At 37.2% G+C, this 17,814-nt stretch overlaps 1 protein-coding gene across 3 annotated transcripts in view; it reads left to right on the forward strand.

The window, feature by feature from the left end:
* Positions 1–16,930, forward strand: part of Gm7135 (predicted gene 7135) — a 132,788-nt gene extending 115,858 nt beyond the window's left edge. Inside the window, exons 11-13 of one of the 3 annotated variants that reach the window (XM_981747.8) lie at positions 5,544–5,608; positions 7,723–7,860; positions 16,744–16,930. In XM_981747.8, the coding sequence (XP_986841.4) occupies positions 5,544–5,608; positions 7,723–7,860; positions 16,744–16,883 (343 nt within the window). In that variant the 3' untranslated portion in view covers positions 16,884–16,930. Of the gene's footprint in view, positions 1–5,543; positions 5,609–7,722; positions 7,861–12,009; positions 12,103–16,743 lie in introns of those variants that run through there. The other 2 variants (XM_011248120.2, XM_006530007.2) reach the window with 2 other exon arrangements.
* Positions 16,931–17,814: the final 884 nt, after the last annotated feature.

Genomic DNA, 17,814 nt, shown 5'->3' on the forward strand with positions numbered 1-17,814 from the left:
AGTAGCAGAATTTCAGAAGAAAGTTTATTATCACACACAGGAAATAACTGTAGTTTTCCACATCAATGGAGAATATATCTTGTCATTTAGAAGTCTTATATTGGGTCAAATGACTTATCAAAAGATTTTAGACACAAATTTTAGATCCAAAACAAAAGTCACTTGCAAATGGGAGGTTTATTACTAAAAGGGCCTGTATTACATTTTACAGCGATCTCAATAAATATATTAATGATGTATCTTCAGGTCCTAAGAAAACAAGAGTCACACAAAACTGGTAGAAAGAAGTGGATGCTCAGCTGAACTCCTGTTTGGAGAGTAATTACTGAATATTCACAAAGCCTTGGGTGTGATGTTCAGCATTACAAGAACTAGAAAGAGTTGGTAGATGCCTCTAATCCAGCATTTACAAAGATGCTGCTGGAGGATCAGGAGTTCAAGGTCAAACTTGGAAACAAAGGGCCTTTGTTGCCATCCTAGGAAGCCTGAGACTGCCTATAAAAGTAAATAAATAAATACATAGAACAGAAAGTGAGTACATTGGATACTCAGAAGCAGTTATTTTGTGCAATTGGTATATATAATAAAAAGGAAAGCAACTGCAGGGCATGGCCCTGTATCTCTCTAAACAGACAACTTGAGAGAAGGAAAGGTGGGTATTTGTGAGTTCAAAGACAACCTGTTCTACACAGTGTTTTTCTGGTGAGCCAGGGCTACATACTGAGATAAGTCCCTATACAAATAATAGTTTTTAATAAATAAAGAAAACCAAAATGAAAGAAATTTTGAATAGGAATATGTTGTCAACTACAATCAATGAACATAGTTTGCAATCCATGATGAGCAGGATAATTCAGAGACAGGTTGTTTTAATTAATTACATAAATGTTACAAGAATTAAAAGGTAATTAGGGTGTTATCTTTTAATAGATTTTGAGACGAGTAGAAGAGATAAAGGAGAAGGTATATGTCAGTAAAAGAGGCCAGGTGTACATACACACATGAAGGTTTGCAGTTGTGTTTTGTCTTGATTTGCACCCCTAGGTATGCATTCATTTTATATTTAAAATTCTGAAAGATAGAGGCATGAGTTATGAAACTATTAATCATAAATAGTAATGTTGAATTTTATAAACCAGTCATTTTGAATAATGTTTAAAGTTTTAGCACAAGGAAATAAATAGTGAAGGGACATGACATGGTGCTGTTTTTTTTCCTTTGTTTCATTGCTTTTTTATTAATTTCTATGGGGCCTTAAGTTTCTCTTGAGGGTTAGGCCTTTCTTCCCTCACTGAGGCCAAACCAGACAGTCCTAGCTATATAAGTGTCGAGTACCTTAGATCAGCTCATTTATGATGCCTAGATTGGTGGCTCAGTTTCTGAGAGATCTCAGGGGTCCTGGTTAGTTGAGACTGCTGGTCTTCCTATGGGTCACCCTCTTCCTTAGCTTCTTTCAGCCTTTCCCTAACTAATTCAACCACAGGGGTCCAAGTCTTCAGGCCACTGGTTGCATGTAAGTATCTGCATCTGTCTCAGTCAGATCTATCTGCTCTTTGTTAGGCCCCTGAGAGGATAGCATATTAGGCTCCTGTCTGTAAGCTCATGACAGACAGCATCAGTAATAGTGTCAGGTCTTGAAACCTCCCCTTGAGATGTTGGGCCAGTCACTGAACCATATTTCCCTCAGTCTCTTCTCCATTTTTGTCCATGCAGTTCTTTGAGACAGGAACAATTTTGGGTCAGAATTTTTGACTGTGGGATGGCAACCCCATTCCTCCATTTGATGTCCTGCCTTTCTCCTGGAGGTAGACTCTACAAGTTCTCCGCTGTTGGCATTTCATGTAAGGTCCTTCCTTTTCAGTCCTGAGAATCCCTCACCTCCCAGATCTCTGGTACATTCCTGAGGTTATCACTACATCCCAACACCCTCCCCTCAAGTTTGTGTATTTCTTCTGTTAATTGTACTTGCCCTCAGGTCTTCTTCCTATCTCTCCCCATCACCCTTGCAAACCATACCTGATAATGATCCCCTTTTCCCCTCTCCCTCCCCTCTCTCCCACTCACATCCCCCTCCCACTCTCTGTCTCCCTTGATTGTTTTCTTCTCTCTTCCAGTTGGGATTGAACATCCTAACTTGGGCCCTTCTATTTGTTAAACTTCTTGAGTTCTGTAGTTTGTATCCTAGGAACTCTGTACTTTTTTGGTTAATATCCATTTATTATTGATTATATAACATGCATGTCCTTTTGTATTGTAAGTTACCTCACACAGGCTGATATTTTCTAGTTCAATTCATTTGCCTGAAAAATTCATGACATTCTCGTTCTTAACAGATGAATAGTATTCCATCATGCAAATGAACTACATTTTCTGTATCCTTTCAGTTGTAGGACATCTAGGCTATTTCCAACTTCTGGCTATCACAGATAAGGCTACCATGACCATAGTGGAGCACATGCCCCTGTTATATGGTGTGGCATCATTTGGATATGTGCTCAGAGTAGTATAGCTGGGTCTTCAGGTAGATATATTTATAGTGTTCTGAGGAACCTCAGGCTGATTTCCAGAATGGCTGTAAAGTCTCCAATCCCACAAGCAATAGAGGAGTGTTCCTTTTCTCCACCCCCTCACCAGCATGCTCCCACCTGAGATTTTGATCTCGGCCATTCTGATTGGTGTAAGGTAGACTCTCAGAGTCATTTTGATTTGTAATTTCCTGATGACTAGGGACTTTGAACATTGCTTTAATTGTTTCTAAACCTCTCAAGATTCCTCTGTTGTGAATTCTTTGTTTAGCTCTATATACCATTTTTTTGTTTGGGTTGTTTGTTTTCTGGAGGTGACTTGAGTTCTTCATATATTTTGTACATTAGCCCTCTATTGGATGTGGGATTAGTGAAGATTTTTTCCCAATCTGTAGTTTGTATATTTGTCTGATTGACTATGTCTTTTGCCTTACAGAAACTTTTCAGTCTCATGAGGCCTCATTTATCAATTCTTAGGACCTGAGTCATTGGCATTCTGTTTAAGAAATTTGCCGCTATGGCAATGAGTTCAGGGTTCTTTTCCACGTTCTCTTCTATTAGATTCAGTGTACCTGGTTTTATGTTGAGCTTCTTGATCCACTTGTGCTCTCCACACACCTATTCAATATAGTACTTGAAATTCTAGATAGAGCAATATGGCAACAACAGGAAATCAAGAGGTTAGAAATTGGCCAAAAAAAAAAAAGTCAAAGTATCACTATTTGAAGATGGCATAATAGTATAAATAAGTGAACCCAAAAAATTCTTCCTGATAAATTCAGCAAGGTAGCTGGATATAAAATTAACTCAAATTGGTAGCCGACCTTTATACAAATGATAAATGGGCTGAGAAAGAAAATAGGGAAATAACAGCCTTCACAATAGTCATAAATAATAATAAAAAATATCTTGGGGTAACTCTAGCCAAATAAGTGAAAGATCTGTGTGACAGGAACTTCAATCTACTCAAGAAAGAAATCAAAGATCTCAGAAAATGGAGAGATCTTCAATGCTAATGTTGGTATGATTAACATAGTAAAAATGGCTATTCAACCAAAATCAATCTACAGATTCAACTCAAGCCCTATCAAAATTCCAACACAACTCTTCACAGAAATGGAAAAAGTAATTCTCAATTTCATGTGGAAAAATAAAACTCCAAGCTAGGGAAAACAATTCTAAACAATTCAAGAAATTCTGGAGGAAACATCTTCTCTGACCTCAAGTGGTACCATAAAGCAGTAGTGATAAAACTTGCATGGGATTGGTATACAGACAGGCAGGTCGATCAGTGGATTAGAATTGAAGACCCTGAAATAAATCCACACTCTTATGCACACTTGATTTTTGACAAAGAAGTCAAAATTATACAATGGACAAAAGACAGTATATTCAATAACTAGTGTGGTCTACCTGCTCATCTGTATGTAGAAAAAATTAAAATCGATACATATTTGTCACAAAGCATAAGGTGTTGATTTAAAATGCAGATCTAATTTATTTTGCTTCTTAAACAAATATTTGATGTCTTCAATCAGAAATACAGTGGAAAATTGGAAGTTAGAAAGCTGGAAAGACAAAGAACACCAAAAGAAGACCTACAGAGTCAACTAACCTGGGTCTGTGGGGTTTCAGAGTCTGAACCACTAACCAAAGAGCATGTAGAGGCTGGACCTAGGCTCCTACATATTTGTAGCAGAAGTGAAGCTTGGTCTTCTTGTTCATCCCCTAACAAGTGGACCAATGTCTGTCTCTGACTAGTGTGCCTGCCTTGGTTCAGCTTCCTCTAACTAAACAGTCTTTTGGGGCCTCAGTGAGAGAGAATGTGCTTAGGTGTGCTGTGACTGGATAGCCCAGAGAGGACAGCTACACAAGACAGCCTGCAGGATCTGTAATCAGAGGGCACTAAATAAATTTTTAAAAATCTGTGTAACCTTATCTTGTAAAAAAATCGAAATAAAAAACATCTTAACTTTTACTCATGAATGTACATAATAGATTTTAGATTTTTCCTTTTTTTGTTTTGTTTTGGTTTGGTTTGGTTTTTTTGTTTTGTTTTGGTTTGGTTTGGTTTGGTTTGGTTTGGTTTTGGTTTGGTTTTTTGAGACAGGGTTTCTCTTTTTACAATTTCATCTGTTCCTGCTGAACTTTTATTCTTCCCAAAAAGTCTTATCTACCATTAATGATGTGTTTCTGTGTATGGCTTGACAAATTAGACTTGTTTCCATCCGTGTGGATGAAATGTCTCCTCTTTTAAATGATGTAAAGTTATTTGTTCATTTATTTTAGTTAGGAGTTGTGAATATAATAAGGGTACCACATGAAAGAGGGGAAACCAAGGAATTAGGACAATTCAAGTAAAGTTGAATAAAGTAACCAAATGTAGGCTGGATGTAAGGAATGCCATTCCATAGTGTGGTATGCTGCCCCATGCTCTGCAGGGAGTGAGGGTGAGAGAGGGACCCTTGTAAGGAAGACAACCTTCTGTAGAACTCACTCTCCCCAAGTAACCATGGAGAGAAGCCTGAAGGTAAAGAGTGGACTTAAGCTCTCTCCTTCATTCAAAGCGCCATTTAGTTAGAACTCAATCAAAGGCCAGAATGTTAAGTGTAGGCTTACTGATACAATTTATGGAGTGTAGAATCCACCAGAAACAACAAACTAGGAAAATACAGAGTGGACTTAACAATGCTGAAATGGACTCTAAGCAATTCCATATCTGGCAAAGGGAGGAAAGTAAATGTGGGACCTAGACAGAGCTGAGTTGTTTCAGGAAAAGGTGGCTCAAGCAGATTTGATGCATAAAGTTCTTTCCTATGGAAAAAAATTCATCATTTGAGTTTTTAGTCATGTTAAATAATAGGTAAATGGATAGATATCCTCTGTGTTCATAGGCCAAACTGAACTCTTGTCAACCAGCTAAATACTTGTAGTATAAATTAAGTATGACATATACATTTAAAAGCATAAACCTAGCATGTGACACTCACAGGTACGATCATTGCTGTTTGCTTTCAGAAGTGTACCTACCAGTTGGAATTCAGTGAGCCTGGGTGTGATGTTTACACTTTGGAGATTCATTGGTATGTGTTTTCAGCTATATTCAATGTGCAAAGTTGTTCATCATTGACATGTAAATTTTCATGTATATTTAAGCTTCAATTAATAATAGTGTAAAGTGATACAAAAATTAATATGAAAGTGCTCTGAAATATGTACAAGCTAAATAAATACATAAAGAAATTACATAAAATAAAAGCCATCAAATTAAACAAAATAGGTATAGATTATATTGTGTTAGCTGAAGCCTTGCTTTTGGAGCTGAAGTGTCTTCACCATTGCACAAAAATTACACTGATAGATTATATAGATTATATAAAATATCCACATATTCAATATAATATTATATTTGTTGTTATATGCTGGTGGGTTGCCATTAGAATTGTGTACTCTTGCAGAGTAGTTCTACAGTTCAATAAGAAAGGAATTGGTTGTCCATATAGCCAATCTTGCCACTATTGCACCACTAGCACTACCTGCCTAAAACCTTTGTACTGTAGTTGGGTCTGGCCATGAATAATACCCTACTTTTCTCCATCAGCCTGCATAGCTCACCTAGTTCTATGAAAATTAGTCAGCAGAAAGATTTCAAGGTTGTTTTCTCTGTGTCCTGTAACCAAAGTGTGCAGTATCTTCAGTAATCAGGTCTTAACATATAGGTGTGGTGGTACTATTATCAACGGCCATAGTCCATATTATTTCAAGTGCCTCCATAGTCTCCCTGACCAATAACCAACAGAGAGGAAAATTGTGTTTGACACTGAAATTTTCACTTAATATTACCTGGGTTTATGGAGAGTATTATTTACATATGTAGGACATATTGTTCAAACTCTGAAATAATTCTTACCACATGACACTCTTATACCATTCTTGTTGTACCAGTAATGAAAAAGTGACATTGAGAAACCTGCAAGAAAATGGATATAACCAAAGGAATTAAATTTAGTGAGGTCACTTATGTCCAATGATATAATTCAAAATGTTCTTTTTCAAATGTGGATCCTAGCTTCTGATCATTTGTAAGTTTAATCTAAGGTACATATTAAAACTAGAAATGGCCCATTGCTTGATAGGATGCATTTGGGGAGGAGGGGTGACATAATGTAGGTGAGATGAAAGTAGAGAGGGAGAATGTAGGGACCACAGGGGTTCAGGCAGGGTATGAAATAATAAAGCAGCAAAAGAAGGCCCAGGGAAGCCTTAGAGAGAATGAAGTCTTCATGAAGAAGTTACATGGGCAACAATGATCTTGCAGTGTGAGTAAAAGTTCATAAACGAGAATGATGAAACTCACATGATATGAAGACACAGAGGGAAATACTGGATGCTGTGGTCTTAAAAGAATGGGAAAGAGATGAACGGAGGAGAAATACAGGAGGAGTCTATCAAAACTAAGAATGATAGATTTATAATCTCACATGCTTTTAAGCTAAATTAAAATAAAAGATATGAAAAGAAAATGTGTTTTAATTGATAGCAGCATATTGAACCACATTTAACATACATACACGCTCATATACATACACACACGAACCCCAAGTGGAGGGGATGGCAGTGTGGGGGTGTGTTTGTGTTTACGTATATATAGACAGGTTGGTGCAACATACAGTTTCAAACATCCCCTGGAGATTCTTGGAATATATTTCCCTGGAATAAGAGAAGCATTCTCAAGTGACATAGACAAGAGAATGCAATCAGATAATTGTATGAAGTCATTTTTGCTCATTAAAAATCTCATAGTTATCTATAGTTAAAGATAGTGGGAGTAAAAAAAAAGCAAATAGTATAGTTTCTTTATTGTAACTATGTCTGCTAAATGTTTCCTGAAAATGCAAAAACCTACTTTATGATATCTTGTAAACAACAGCATGAACAGAATTCTAAAATCATTACAAAGTACAATGCTAATTGGTGTAAATGCAAGCATCAGTATATTGATTATTAAGTAGGTAAGAGACTTGCAGAATTTTAAATAGTTTCTTTAGAGGATCATGTGTGTATGTGTGTGTGTGTGTGTGTGTGTGTATACAGTGCATATAAGTATGTGTGCGAATGTGTGTGTGTGTTTCTTGAAAAGAAATTATTCTCATCCTGTTTTTTAGGAAGTACTTCTAATCATTGACTTCTTTTATAGGATCTGTCCCTGCACCAATATTTTTTGCAGAAACATCAGCTTTATGTTGTAGTTTTTGGGACATTGATGAATGTGGAATTAAAGTACGTTGTTGGATCTATAAAGGGAAACAATTGGTCTACACATTTGTAGGAACATGTAAGTGATGTGAATTGTATAAATTTATATAAAAAAGTTGATTTTAAATTTTTTAATTATTTATACCAGGGTAATAACTATGAATAAGTACTTTGATAACTAAAGACATATAATCATATAGGAATTATTTTATTAATTTGTAATACAGAAGTTATGTAAATGCATATATTATTCTGTTAAATGCCCTCTAGATTTATTTTATACTTTTAAAACATGTGTGATAATTATTATGAATTTAGTGTGATTACTAATTTGCATGTATATTTATTTTCTCTATGAGATTTTTGAGAGTAAATGTTAAATATTAGATAAATTTAAACAAAACTATTATATATGCTTGGTGGTTTGAACAGGTATCACTCCCCTACATACACACATTCATCTGTTTGAATGCTTGGCACATAGGGAGTGACACTGCTAAGAGGTATGGCATTTAGAAGTAGTGATGGGACTTTTATAGAAAATATGTTACTGTGGAGGCAAGCTAAAGTACTCCTATGCTCAATCTATATGCCCATTGTGGCATACAGTCACCTGCAGCCTGGACATAAAGATGCAAAACTCTCAATTTATGTTCCATCGCCATATCTGCCTGTACTCCAGCATGTTTTCTCATGATCACAGTAATGGACCAAATCTCTGACAGTGTAAGCCTATCCTAAGTACATATTTTCTTTTATAGGAATTACTGTGGTGTCTCTTCCCACCAGTAACATCCTAAGAAAGAAGTTTGTACAAGGGAATGGAGTATGGCATGATAAGCCTGACCATGGTTTGATTTGGAGGAATGTGGATTTGGTCTTATGGATTGGGAAAGCTTTAGAGGGCGTTTTAACTAAGAACAAAAGGCCATAGTAGTAAGAACATAGAAGACAGTGGTGCTGAGTGTGATTTGAAATGTTGGTGCTGGGCTCAGGTTTCAGAGGAGAAAGATGTTAGTATGTTGTCTAGAGATCATTCTGGTTATATTAGGGTGCAGAATGTGGCTGCTCTTACCCTTGTCTGAAGAGTCTTCCTGAGGTTAAAGTGAAGATGTTTAGATTAATTTCATGGAAAATAAAATCTCAAACAGCCTAGGGTAGGCTGCCTTGTAGTTCACTAATATGAAGAACGGTTTGATGAAAAGGAACAAGGAAAATTACAAAACATATGTTTCATGGAGAAAACGGGCACCAGGAAGCTCAACGGAGTAAAATCTCATGTTCAAGCAGCTAAACATTTTAAAGACATTATGTGGAATGAAGGGATTTGGGACATCAGGGCAAGATCCTATCACACAATCCTGACCACAAGCTTGACTACAGAGCAATTGTGATTTAAAAAACAAAAAACAAAACAAAACAAAAAAAACTACATGGTATTGATACAGTGACAGGCAGATAGATTAGTGGAATAGAATTGAAGACACAGAAATGAACCCACATATATATGGTCACTTGATCTTTGACAAAGGAACTAAAGCCATCCAGTGGAAAATAGATACACCAATAGCTTGTACTCTAAGATCAAGAATTGACAAATGGGACCTCATAAAATTCCAAACCTTCTATAAGGCAAAGGACACTGTCAACAGGACAAAATGGCAACCAATAAATTGGGAAAAGATTGGATTTACCAACCCTATATCAGATAGAGGGCTAATATCCAATATATACAAAGAACTCAGGAACTCTAGTGAACCAAATAACCTTATGAAAAAATGGGGTACAGAGCTAAGCAAAGAATTCTCTATTGAGGAATACTGAATGGCTGAAAAGCACCTAAAGAAATTTTCAACATCCTTAGTCATCACGGAAATGCAAATCAAAACAACCCTGAGATTCCACCTCACACCAGTCAGAATGGCTAAAATCAAAACATCAGGTGACAAAAGATGCTGGTAAGAATGTGGAGAAAAAGAAACACTCCTCCACTTCTGGTGGGATTGCAAACTACTCTGAAAATCAGTTTGGCAGTTCCTCAGAAAATTAGACATAGCTGAGGGCCCAGATATACCACTCCTGGACACATACCCAGAAGATGCTCCAACATGTAATAGGAACACATGCTCCACTATGTTCAAAGCAGCTTTAGGTATAAATAAAATAGCCAGAAGCTGGAAAGAACCCAGATGTCCTTCAACAGATAATTGAATACAGAAATTGTGATACATTTACACAATGGAGTACTATTCAGCTATTAAAAATGGTGAATCATGAAGTTCTTAGGCAAATGGATAGAATTAAAATATCACCCTGAGTGGGGTAACCCAATCACAAAAGAACACACATGGTATACACTTACTGATAAGTGGATATTAGCCCAGAAGTTCGGTTTACCCAAGATACAAGTCTCAGACCACATGAAGCTCTAGAAGGAAAACCACATTGTGGATACTTCAGTCCTTCTTAGAATTGGGAACAAAATACCCATGGGAGGAAATACAGAGACAAAGTTTGCAGCAGAAACTGAAGGAAAAGCCATCAAGTGACTGACCTACCTGGGGATCCATCCCATATACAGTTATCAAACCCAGACACTATTGTGGATGCCAACAAGTGCTTGCTAACAGAAGTCTGATATAACTGTCTCCTGAGAGGGCCTGCCAGTGCCTCACAAATACAGAAGTGGACGATTACAGCCCTCAATTGGACTGAACACAGGATCCCCAGTGGAGGAGCTAGAGAAAGGACCTAAGGAGCTGAAGGGGTTTGCAGCCCCATAGCAGGAACAATATGAACCAACCATACACTCAGAGCTCCCAGAGACTAAACTACCAACCAAAGAGTACACATGGAGAGACTTTAGGCTCTAGCTGCATATGTAGCAGAGGATGGCCTTGTGAGACATCAATGAGAAGAGAGGCCCTTGATCTTCTGAAAGCTCAATGCCCCAGTGTAGGGAAATGCCAAGACAGGGAAGCAGGAGTGGGTGGGCTAGTCGAGACGAGGGAGGATGAGATTGGGGGATTACTAGAAATAATGAGGAAAGGGGATACAATTTTAAATGTAAATAAAATATATAATAATGATGATGATTATAATAATAATTATACTTAATAATATTAATAATTAATAATAATGAAGGAATTAAAGAGCAGCTTAGGTCTAGGCATGGAAATACATGCCATTAATTGCAGCACTCAGGGGACAAAGGCATGCAGATATCTGAGCTCATGGTCAGCCTAGACTACCAATGAAATTTCAGGACAGTTGAGTCTAGGAAATAAAGGAAGCAATCAAAAACAGAAAGTTGGTGAACATGGAATTGAATGAGGGGGACCATGTTGCAGCTCCAGCCAATAGCAGAAATTTGTATCTTTGGACACATGGTTCTGTCTTTAGAAGCAAGAATAAAGAAAGAGGTTATGGAATCTTTCTCTGTGACTAAGAAAATTGCTAACACAAGGACTGTGTCAAGGTTGTCCCTGCATGGATACCCCAAATTGTTGGAGATGACAAATCCATTGGATACCTGCCAAAGAGAGCTAAACATGGGGAATGAATTCAACCAAAAAGAAAGATGTATGTTGCAATTAATAAAGCTGAAAGGTGATTTGAATAGCACTTTGACATTAGACACAGAGATGCAGAATTCATAGTTTACCAAGCTAGGTTTTGTTTGTTTGGTTTTTGATTTGCGCGCGCGCATGTGCGTGTGTGTGCGTGTGTGTGTGTGTGTGTGTGTGTGTGTGTGTGTGTGTGTGTGTGTTGCTTTGTTTTTCCTTGCTTTCATCCAGTATTTCCTTACCTTTTGGAACAGTAGTGTATATCCTGTGCTGTGTTGGAAGTATGAGATCTGCCTTTTGATTTTCATGTTACAAAAGGTTACTGTTAAGAGATTGTGTGAATCTCAGAAGACACTTGGAACTTTGGATTTTAAAGAGTGTTGAGACTGTGATAGATTATAGGAACTTAAGAATTTATTTTGCATTATAGTCCATCTACAAGCCTATTGAGGCTAGGAATTGAAATGAAGTGGTATGATACCATAGATCCACATGTTTGAATGCTTGACCCATAAGAAATTACACTATTAGGAGGTATGGCCTTATTGGAATAATTGTGGCCATGTTGGAAGAAATGTATCACTGTGGAGGTAGGCTTTAAGGTCTATGCTAAAGCTATGTCCAGTGGCACAGAATTTTTTTTCTTATGCATGTGGATCAAGATGTACAGTGCTCAGCTCCATCTACATGACCACCTCTACCTGCATGCTTCCATGCTTCCCACCAGGATAATCATGGACTAATATTCTGAAAATGTAAGCCATCCAAAATTAAATGTTTTCCTTTATAAGAGTTGAAATGGTCATAGTGTCTCTTCATAAAAATAAAATCCAAACTTAGGCAAGCTGTAAATAGCATCATCAAAAAACTATTATCTCTCTGAAGACTAAACTTGAAAGTTTCTTCCTTGTTGATTAGACATGATTTACATTATTCCATGTTAACTTATTGAAAATCTCTCAAAAGTATTAGAGAATTGATGTCTAGATAATGTTGAGACACATCACTGAATGCTTCTTTTAAATAAAATGCAAATAAACATAAGAGCTTCATGAAAAATCATTGGATTAAACTGACAACATATCTGCTAAGAAAGAAGGAAAATTAGAATTATGCTAATTCAGATATTTTATCTAACAGTTGTAGAATGATGGACTCCACACAAGATGAATGTGTAAATTTGTTAAAATATATGTGCATAAAAGACATGAATAGTGAATGTGATTTAAATGAATTGATATCAGAATGTTGAAACATAAAGTAATGTTGTATGTGTGCATGTTTGTGTTAATGAGTGCAGTTAGTGGTGTTTACACATTGGAGTGTACTCCATTGGTGTATTTCTACTGTATAGACATTAAACAAGAGATGAAATCAGAAAAGAGAATATGGAAAAGAACTTAAATTCAGCAAAAATAAAATCAATCAGAAAATGAGAAAAAATAGAAATTTGAAGGTAACAACACAGGAACTGAGTTAATAAGTATAATTTCAGTGGCTGGTTCACACATGCACAGAAACAATCTAATATGTCAGATGGCAAGTTATTTCAAATTATCCAGTCAAGGAAACACAAAGCAAAGAGAATATGAGATAGTGAAGAAAAGCTATAGGATCTTTTAGTCACCATCTCGAAATGTCAAAAACAATGCACACTAATCTCACCAGCTGATGAATAGATAATGACATTACATGGCAGATACTTTTCTTATCCAAAAACAAGGAAAATGTTTCTTTTGAAAATATGGATAAATTTGATAGATATCACATGTATTACTACTACATTTTCAATTGCTTTAAAAAAAATATTTGAATCTTGGTAGTCCATAGCCTGGGAGTTTCAAATTCCAAATAGGATTAAATTATAAAAAGAATTTTTGCTTGACTATCAGATCATAGTCCTCGATATAATGTCTGGGGCCTGTCTGTCATAGAAGTACCACATTGTGAGACAGGAAGTTAGAATATCCAGAGCTTATTGCTACAATGGGAAGTAATCAAGATCAATGACTTGTAAAATCCTTATCTGTGGTATTTTCTGACTCTCCCACTGTGGACAACCTCTTATAAAACTCATCACCAGGGTACAGTCAAGCTTCCACTACATAAATATCCAATGTGTAGCAATCCATCCCTGGTTTCCAAGAACTATGACCTTCTCCTAATATAAAATGTAATAATCAGATCCTCATAGTGCCAAGGGCCCTGCAACGTCACTGCAAAATACTAAATCCACAGGTTCAACTGGGACACATAGAAAGCACTTTTAGCTATGAGCTGATGTTTTAAAATGTAACATGTCTACAAGTTAGGAGTGTGACAAGCACAGGATATATATCAGTAGTCCAAAGGAAGATGTCAGGAAGTGGAGATTAGGACTGAAGCCAGAATAAAAGTTGAAATCCAGCATAGAAGATAGAGTCTTAAAGCTCCAAACCTGACATCTTGAAAAAAAATGTAATGAAGGGTGGCCTCTCAAGCAACCTTTGCCCTGTGATGTTGATAATCCTTTAGGACTCAGAGTTTTTATTTTGGTTTGGCTTTGAAATTATCTATAACTATATCTGATGCAGTAGAATATTTTTAACTGCTCTGATTATCTATTGTCCCATTTGCAGGTCCACTTCCAAGGCTCAACTTCCCATAGCACCATTAAGTTAATTCTGTATAGGCTGGATACTTGTACCACATTTCAGTTTGGTCTACAGGGCTTCCTGTGAGAATTTTGTTGAAGCTGTCAGTTACCCCACAACACTTGCATTTTGCTTCCCTGGACAACTATGACCACTTAGTAAGATCTGCTGTACGTGTGAGTTCTGATACTAAAGACTGAGCCATGACTATTTTTGTGGTACTCACTTAGCAGCAAGGAGAGAAACTTTCCCTGGACAGGAAGTCCATTTCTGGTGCCAAGGACATCTTTAAGGAGTTCTGGAATGTCCTGTAGGTCTTTCTTCATTGTTCTGATCCAAAACTGTCCACTCATACAGAGTCACAAGAATCTCATTAGCAAGTGCTTACTGGGACACACTTACGTTTTGTTCTTCCAAACATGGTTTTGCTCTTTCCTGACCAGGCTATAAAATTTCCAAGTCTTTACTAGTCTAAAATTCTGAATAAAGACATCCAGTGCTGCCCACGGCATATCATTACTATTTGATTGTTTGAATATTGCCCTCTCAATATTAAGCACAACTCTTGTTATTTCTTTGGACTTTGTTCTATGCAATCATTCCAGGTCAGTCTTTGTAAGACTACAACAGGATGGTCTGTTCTCTCACAGGTCCTTCTTGTGTGAAAGTGTGGTTTTCTGCCTCTTGCTCCCATCTGCTGTGGAAAATGTACTCCATTTCACTGTCATGAAATTTTCCCTTCCTTTGGAAGTTAATTCCTTATTTCTTTAGTTATTAAACATGGAAAAATGTAGTATATTGTCTAGATTTTTTTCCAATGTGGTCAGATCCATTTTTTACTAGCATACCCCTCTTCTTGGAAGAGATACTAGGTTTATTTTAAATAATTTCTCATTCTTTTCTCACACTTTATGCTTCCTGTTGCAGTAAATCTCCTCCAAAATATGCCCCAGCAATAAGACACGACTCAGTTCATATGATTACATCCTGCAAGGCTAGATTGGGCAGATCTACCACTACACTACCATCTTCTGTAGGAACTAAAAGGGCCCAGGGGAAGGAGGGGGAAGGGAGTGCCCACGCCCCGCCAGAGTTCCACCTATGCTCTAGACAGGTGGACGTGGGAGGGCTGCCACATTGGGAGGGCTGCCACATGCTTTCCACTCAGCTCCGGGTGGGCATCCAAGCCTCTGACCTACTCTTCAGGAGGTGGACAATGGGCATCCCAACCTGGGGGCCTTGGGGCCACTCCCTGTAGCCCCGGAGTTATAGGAGAGAGGGAAGAGGGAAGAGGGAAGCGAGGTTCCCAGACAAGCACAGTGGCTCTTGATGAGCAGAGACTATCTGGGGGGGGGGGGAGGATAGAGGGGGTAGAGGGGGAGAGAAGGGAGAGGGAGACAGAGAGGAGAAGGGGAGGGGAGGGGAGGAGAGGGGAGAGGAGAGGGAGGAGAAATGAGAGATAAGAGAACAAAGGAATGTGAGAGAAGTGAGAGAGGAGAGAAGACAAAGAGAGAGGAATGAGAGAGTGAGAGGGAGGAGTAAGAGAGTGAGGTAGGGCCAAGCAGCCCTTCTTATGGTCTTTACTGTTGCTAGGTAACTGGGGAGGAGTTTAGCCTGAAGGTCAGAAGCTTGGGACATTGCCTATATGACTTCTAGCCATGATTCTCTTGTGGGGGCTTTGGGGTCGGTAACTTAGGCAGGAGCCAGAGTTCAGGAACATGAGGGAACACCTACCATGTCATGTAGGTGAATTATCACCCTTCTGGGGTTCAGACCTCAGGTCAACTGGAGACCAGCATGTCTGTTCATAGCCCAATGACCCACATCTATGAGAGCCCTTAGAACTTGCTGTTTGTCCAGGCCATGTTCTTCTGCTCAGCTTTTCTTCTTCCTCTGCGTCCTCTCCCTCTCCCATTTTCTCCTTCCTCACTCTCCCACCTTCTATTCCACCTTCCCTTTTATCTACCCAATCATAAGCTCTCCTTTATTTTACAAATTAAGGTGGGAATCAGGTTTACAGGAAATCACCTAAGTGCTAACTCATTCCTTGTTCACAACCACTCAGGGGAGAACAGAATTAACATCAAATATAATTAGCTTCAGAGCTATCCAGAACAGCTTCCAAATGCACATTATAGTCACTCACTACTTGTAATTTTCATGCTACTATTACTTTACTATCACAGGTAACTATGTCTTTGAGATGTTATCCCTTAAAACAGATTTAATAGTCCATAAATGAAAAAGACTTATTAATGATTGATTATCTAATGTTTGATTAGATAACTAGTATTAATTTCCTACAACTTTTGGACACTAACAGGGAGTTTCACTTGTGAAGATTAAATTTTTTTTATGTAATATTTGTAATTTTAAGAAATTTGAGACAAACATTAAATCTATAAAACAATTATTAGTATTTATGTGTGATCAAGATTTCAATTAAAATACATAATACATAAGCAAGTTTCAGCTCTTATTGATAGTTAGATTTTGAAAATATAATTTATGTACTTGCAAATTAACATAGTTTATGAATTCATGAAACATTACTTTTCGGAAGCTATCTGATAAGTATGAAAAACTTAGTAAGCATTTAAAAATACATAATTTGTCAAAAATTATAATATTTTATCAATGGGGAATTAATACCTTCAGAAGTAAACTATATGGTTTATCTGGGTAAATAGCATTGTCCATTTAAAAACTTTTGTTAAATATGACATAGTTACACTTCTACTACTTATATTGTCTTAATTTCAGGGACTAGCATGCAAGTAGCCACAACCTTGCTTTGTATTTATGCGTTGGGCAAATATGATTACCTGGTAAATGGGAATATTGAGAGTCTGGATACACCTGTGAAAAGTAAAAAAGCAAAAGAAGAAGAAGACAAAGATTAATTTCTAACTGATTTCTTCATTGTGTAAGGATTGTTTGCTTTCCCTTTCTCAACTGAATATATTGATAATTTTAAAACAATAAATGTGAGTAATTTCATTTAAAAATATGCTTCATTTTGTCACATAATTTTTATTTGTAATGTAAAACTACTGTTTGTGTTAAGATTACTGAAGATATTATGAAATGTAAAGTTTTGTTAACACCTAAAACAATAGTGTACATATTTTTCTCATAAAATATATCCTGATTATTTTCCATTTTCTCTACCTTTCCCAGGTCCCCCATATACCCTCACCTCCAGATGTATCCTCTTCCTACCTCTTATTAGAAAAGAACATGCTTCTAGCAGATAACAAACAATCATGCCAAAATAATACATAAGATAAAAGAAAAATCCATTGCATTGATGCTGCACAAGGCAACCCAACAGAAGGAAAAGTGCAGCCTCAAAAATCAGAGACACACTCTGAAAAATCCTATAAAAATTAAATAAGCTGAAATATATAATGTATGCAGAAGACCTGGTGGAGACCCATGTAGGCCCTGGGCTTGCTATTTCAGTTTCTATAAATTGACAAGAACTTTTTCAGTTGATACAAAATACCTTTCTTGTCTTGGTGTTCTCTGGCTCTTACACTCTTTCTGCTTCTACTTTCTTGGAGTCCCTGGAGTTCTAAGGGAAGGGATTAAATGGTGACATCCTATTTAGAGTTGTGTGTTCCAAGATAGCTCCCTCTCCCTCTCCCTTCCCTGCCCTCTTCCTCCCTCTCTCTCTGAATAATGCTCTCTGAGTAAAGTCTATCTGGGTTTCCACTCTGGTTCCAATCAACTGAAGAAGGAAGATTCTCTGAGGATGACTAATGAAGTCACTGATCTATGAGCATAACAGAATATCATTAGGAATTATTTTATTTATACATTTTTATCTAA

Source organism: Mus musculus, chromosome 1, assembly GCF_000001635.26.
Source record: "Mus musculus strain C57BL/6J chromosome 1, GRCm38.p6 C57BL/6J".
NCBI classification, from domain to species: domain Eukaryota; kingdom Metazoa; phylum Chordata; class Mammalia; order Rodentia; family Muridae; genus Mus; species Mus musculus.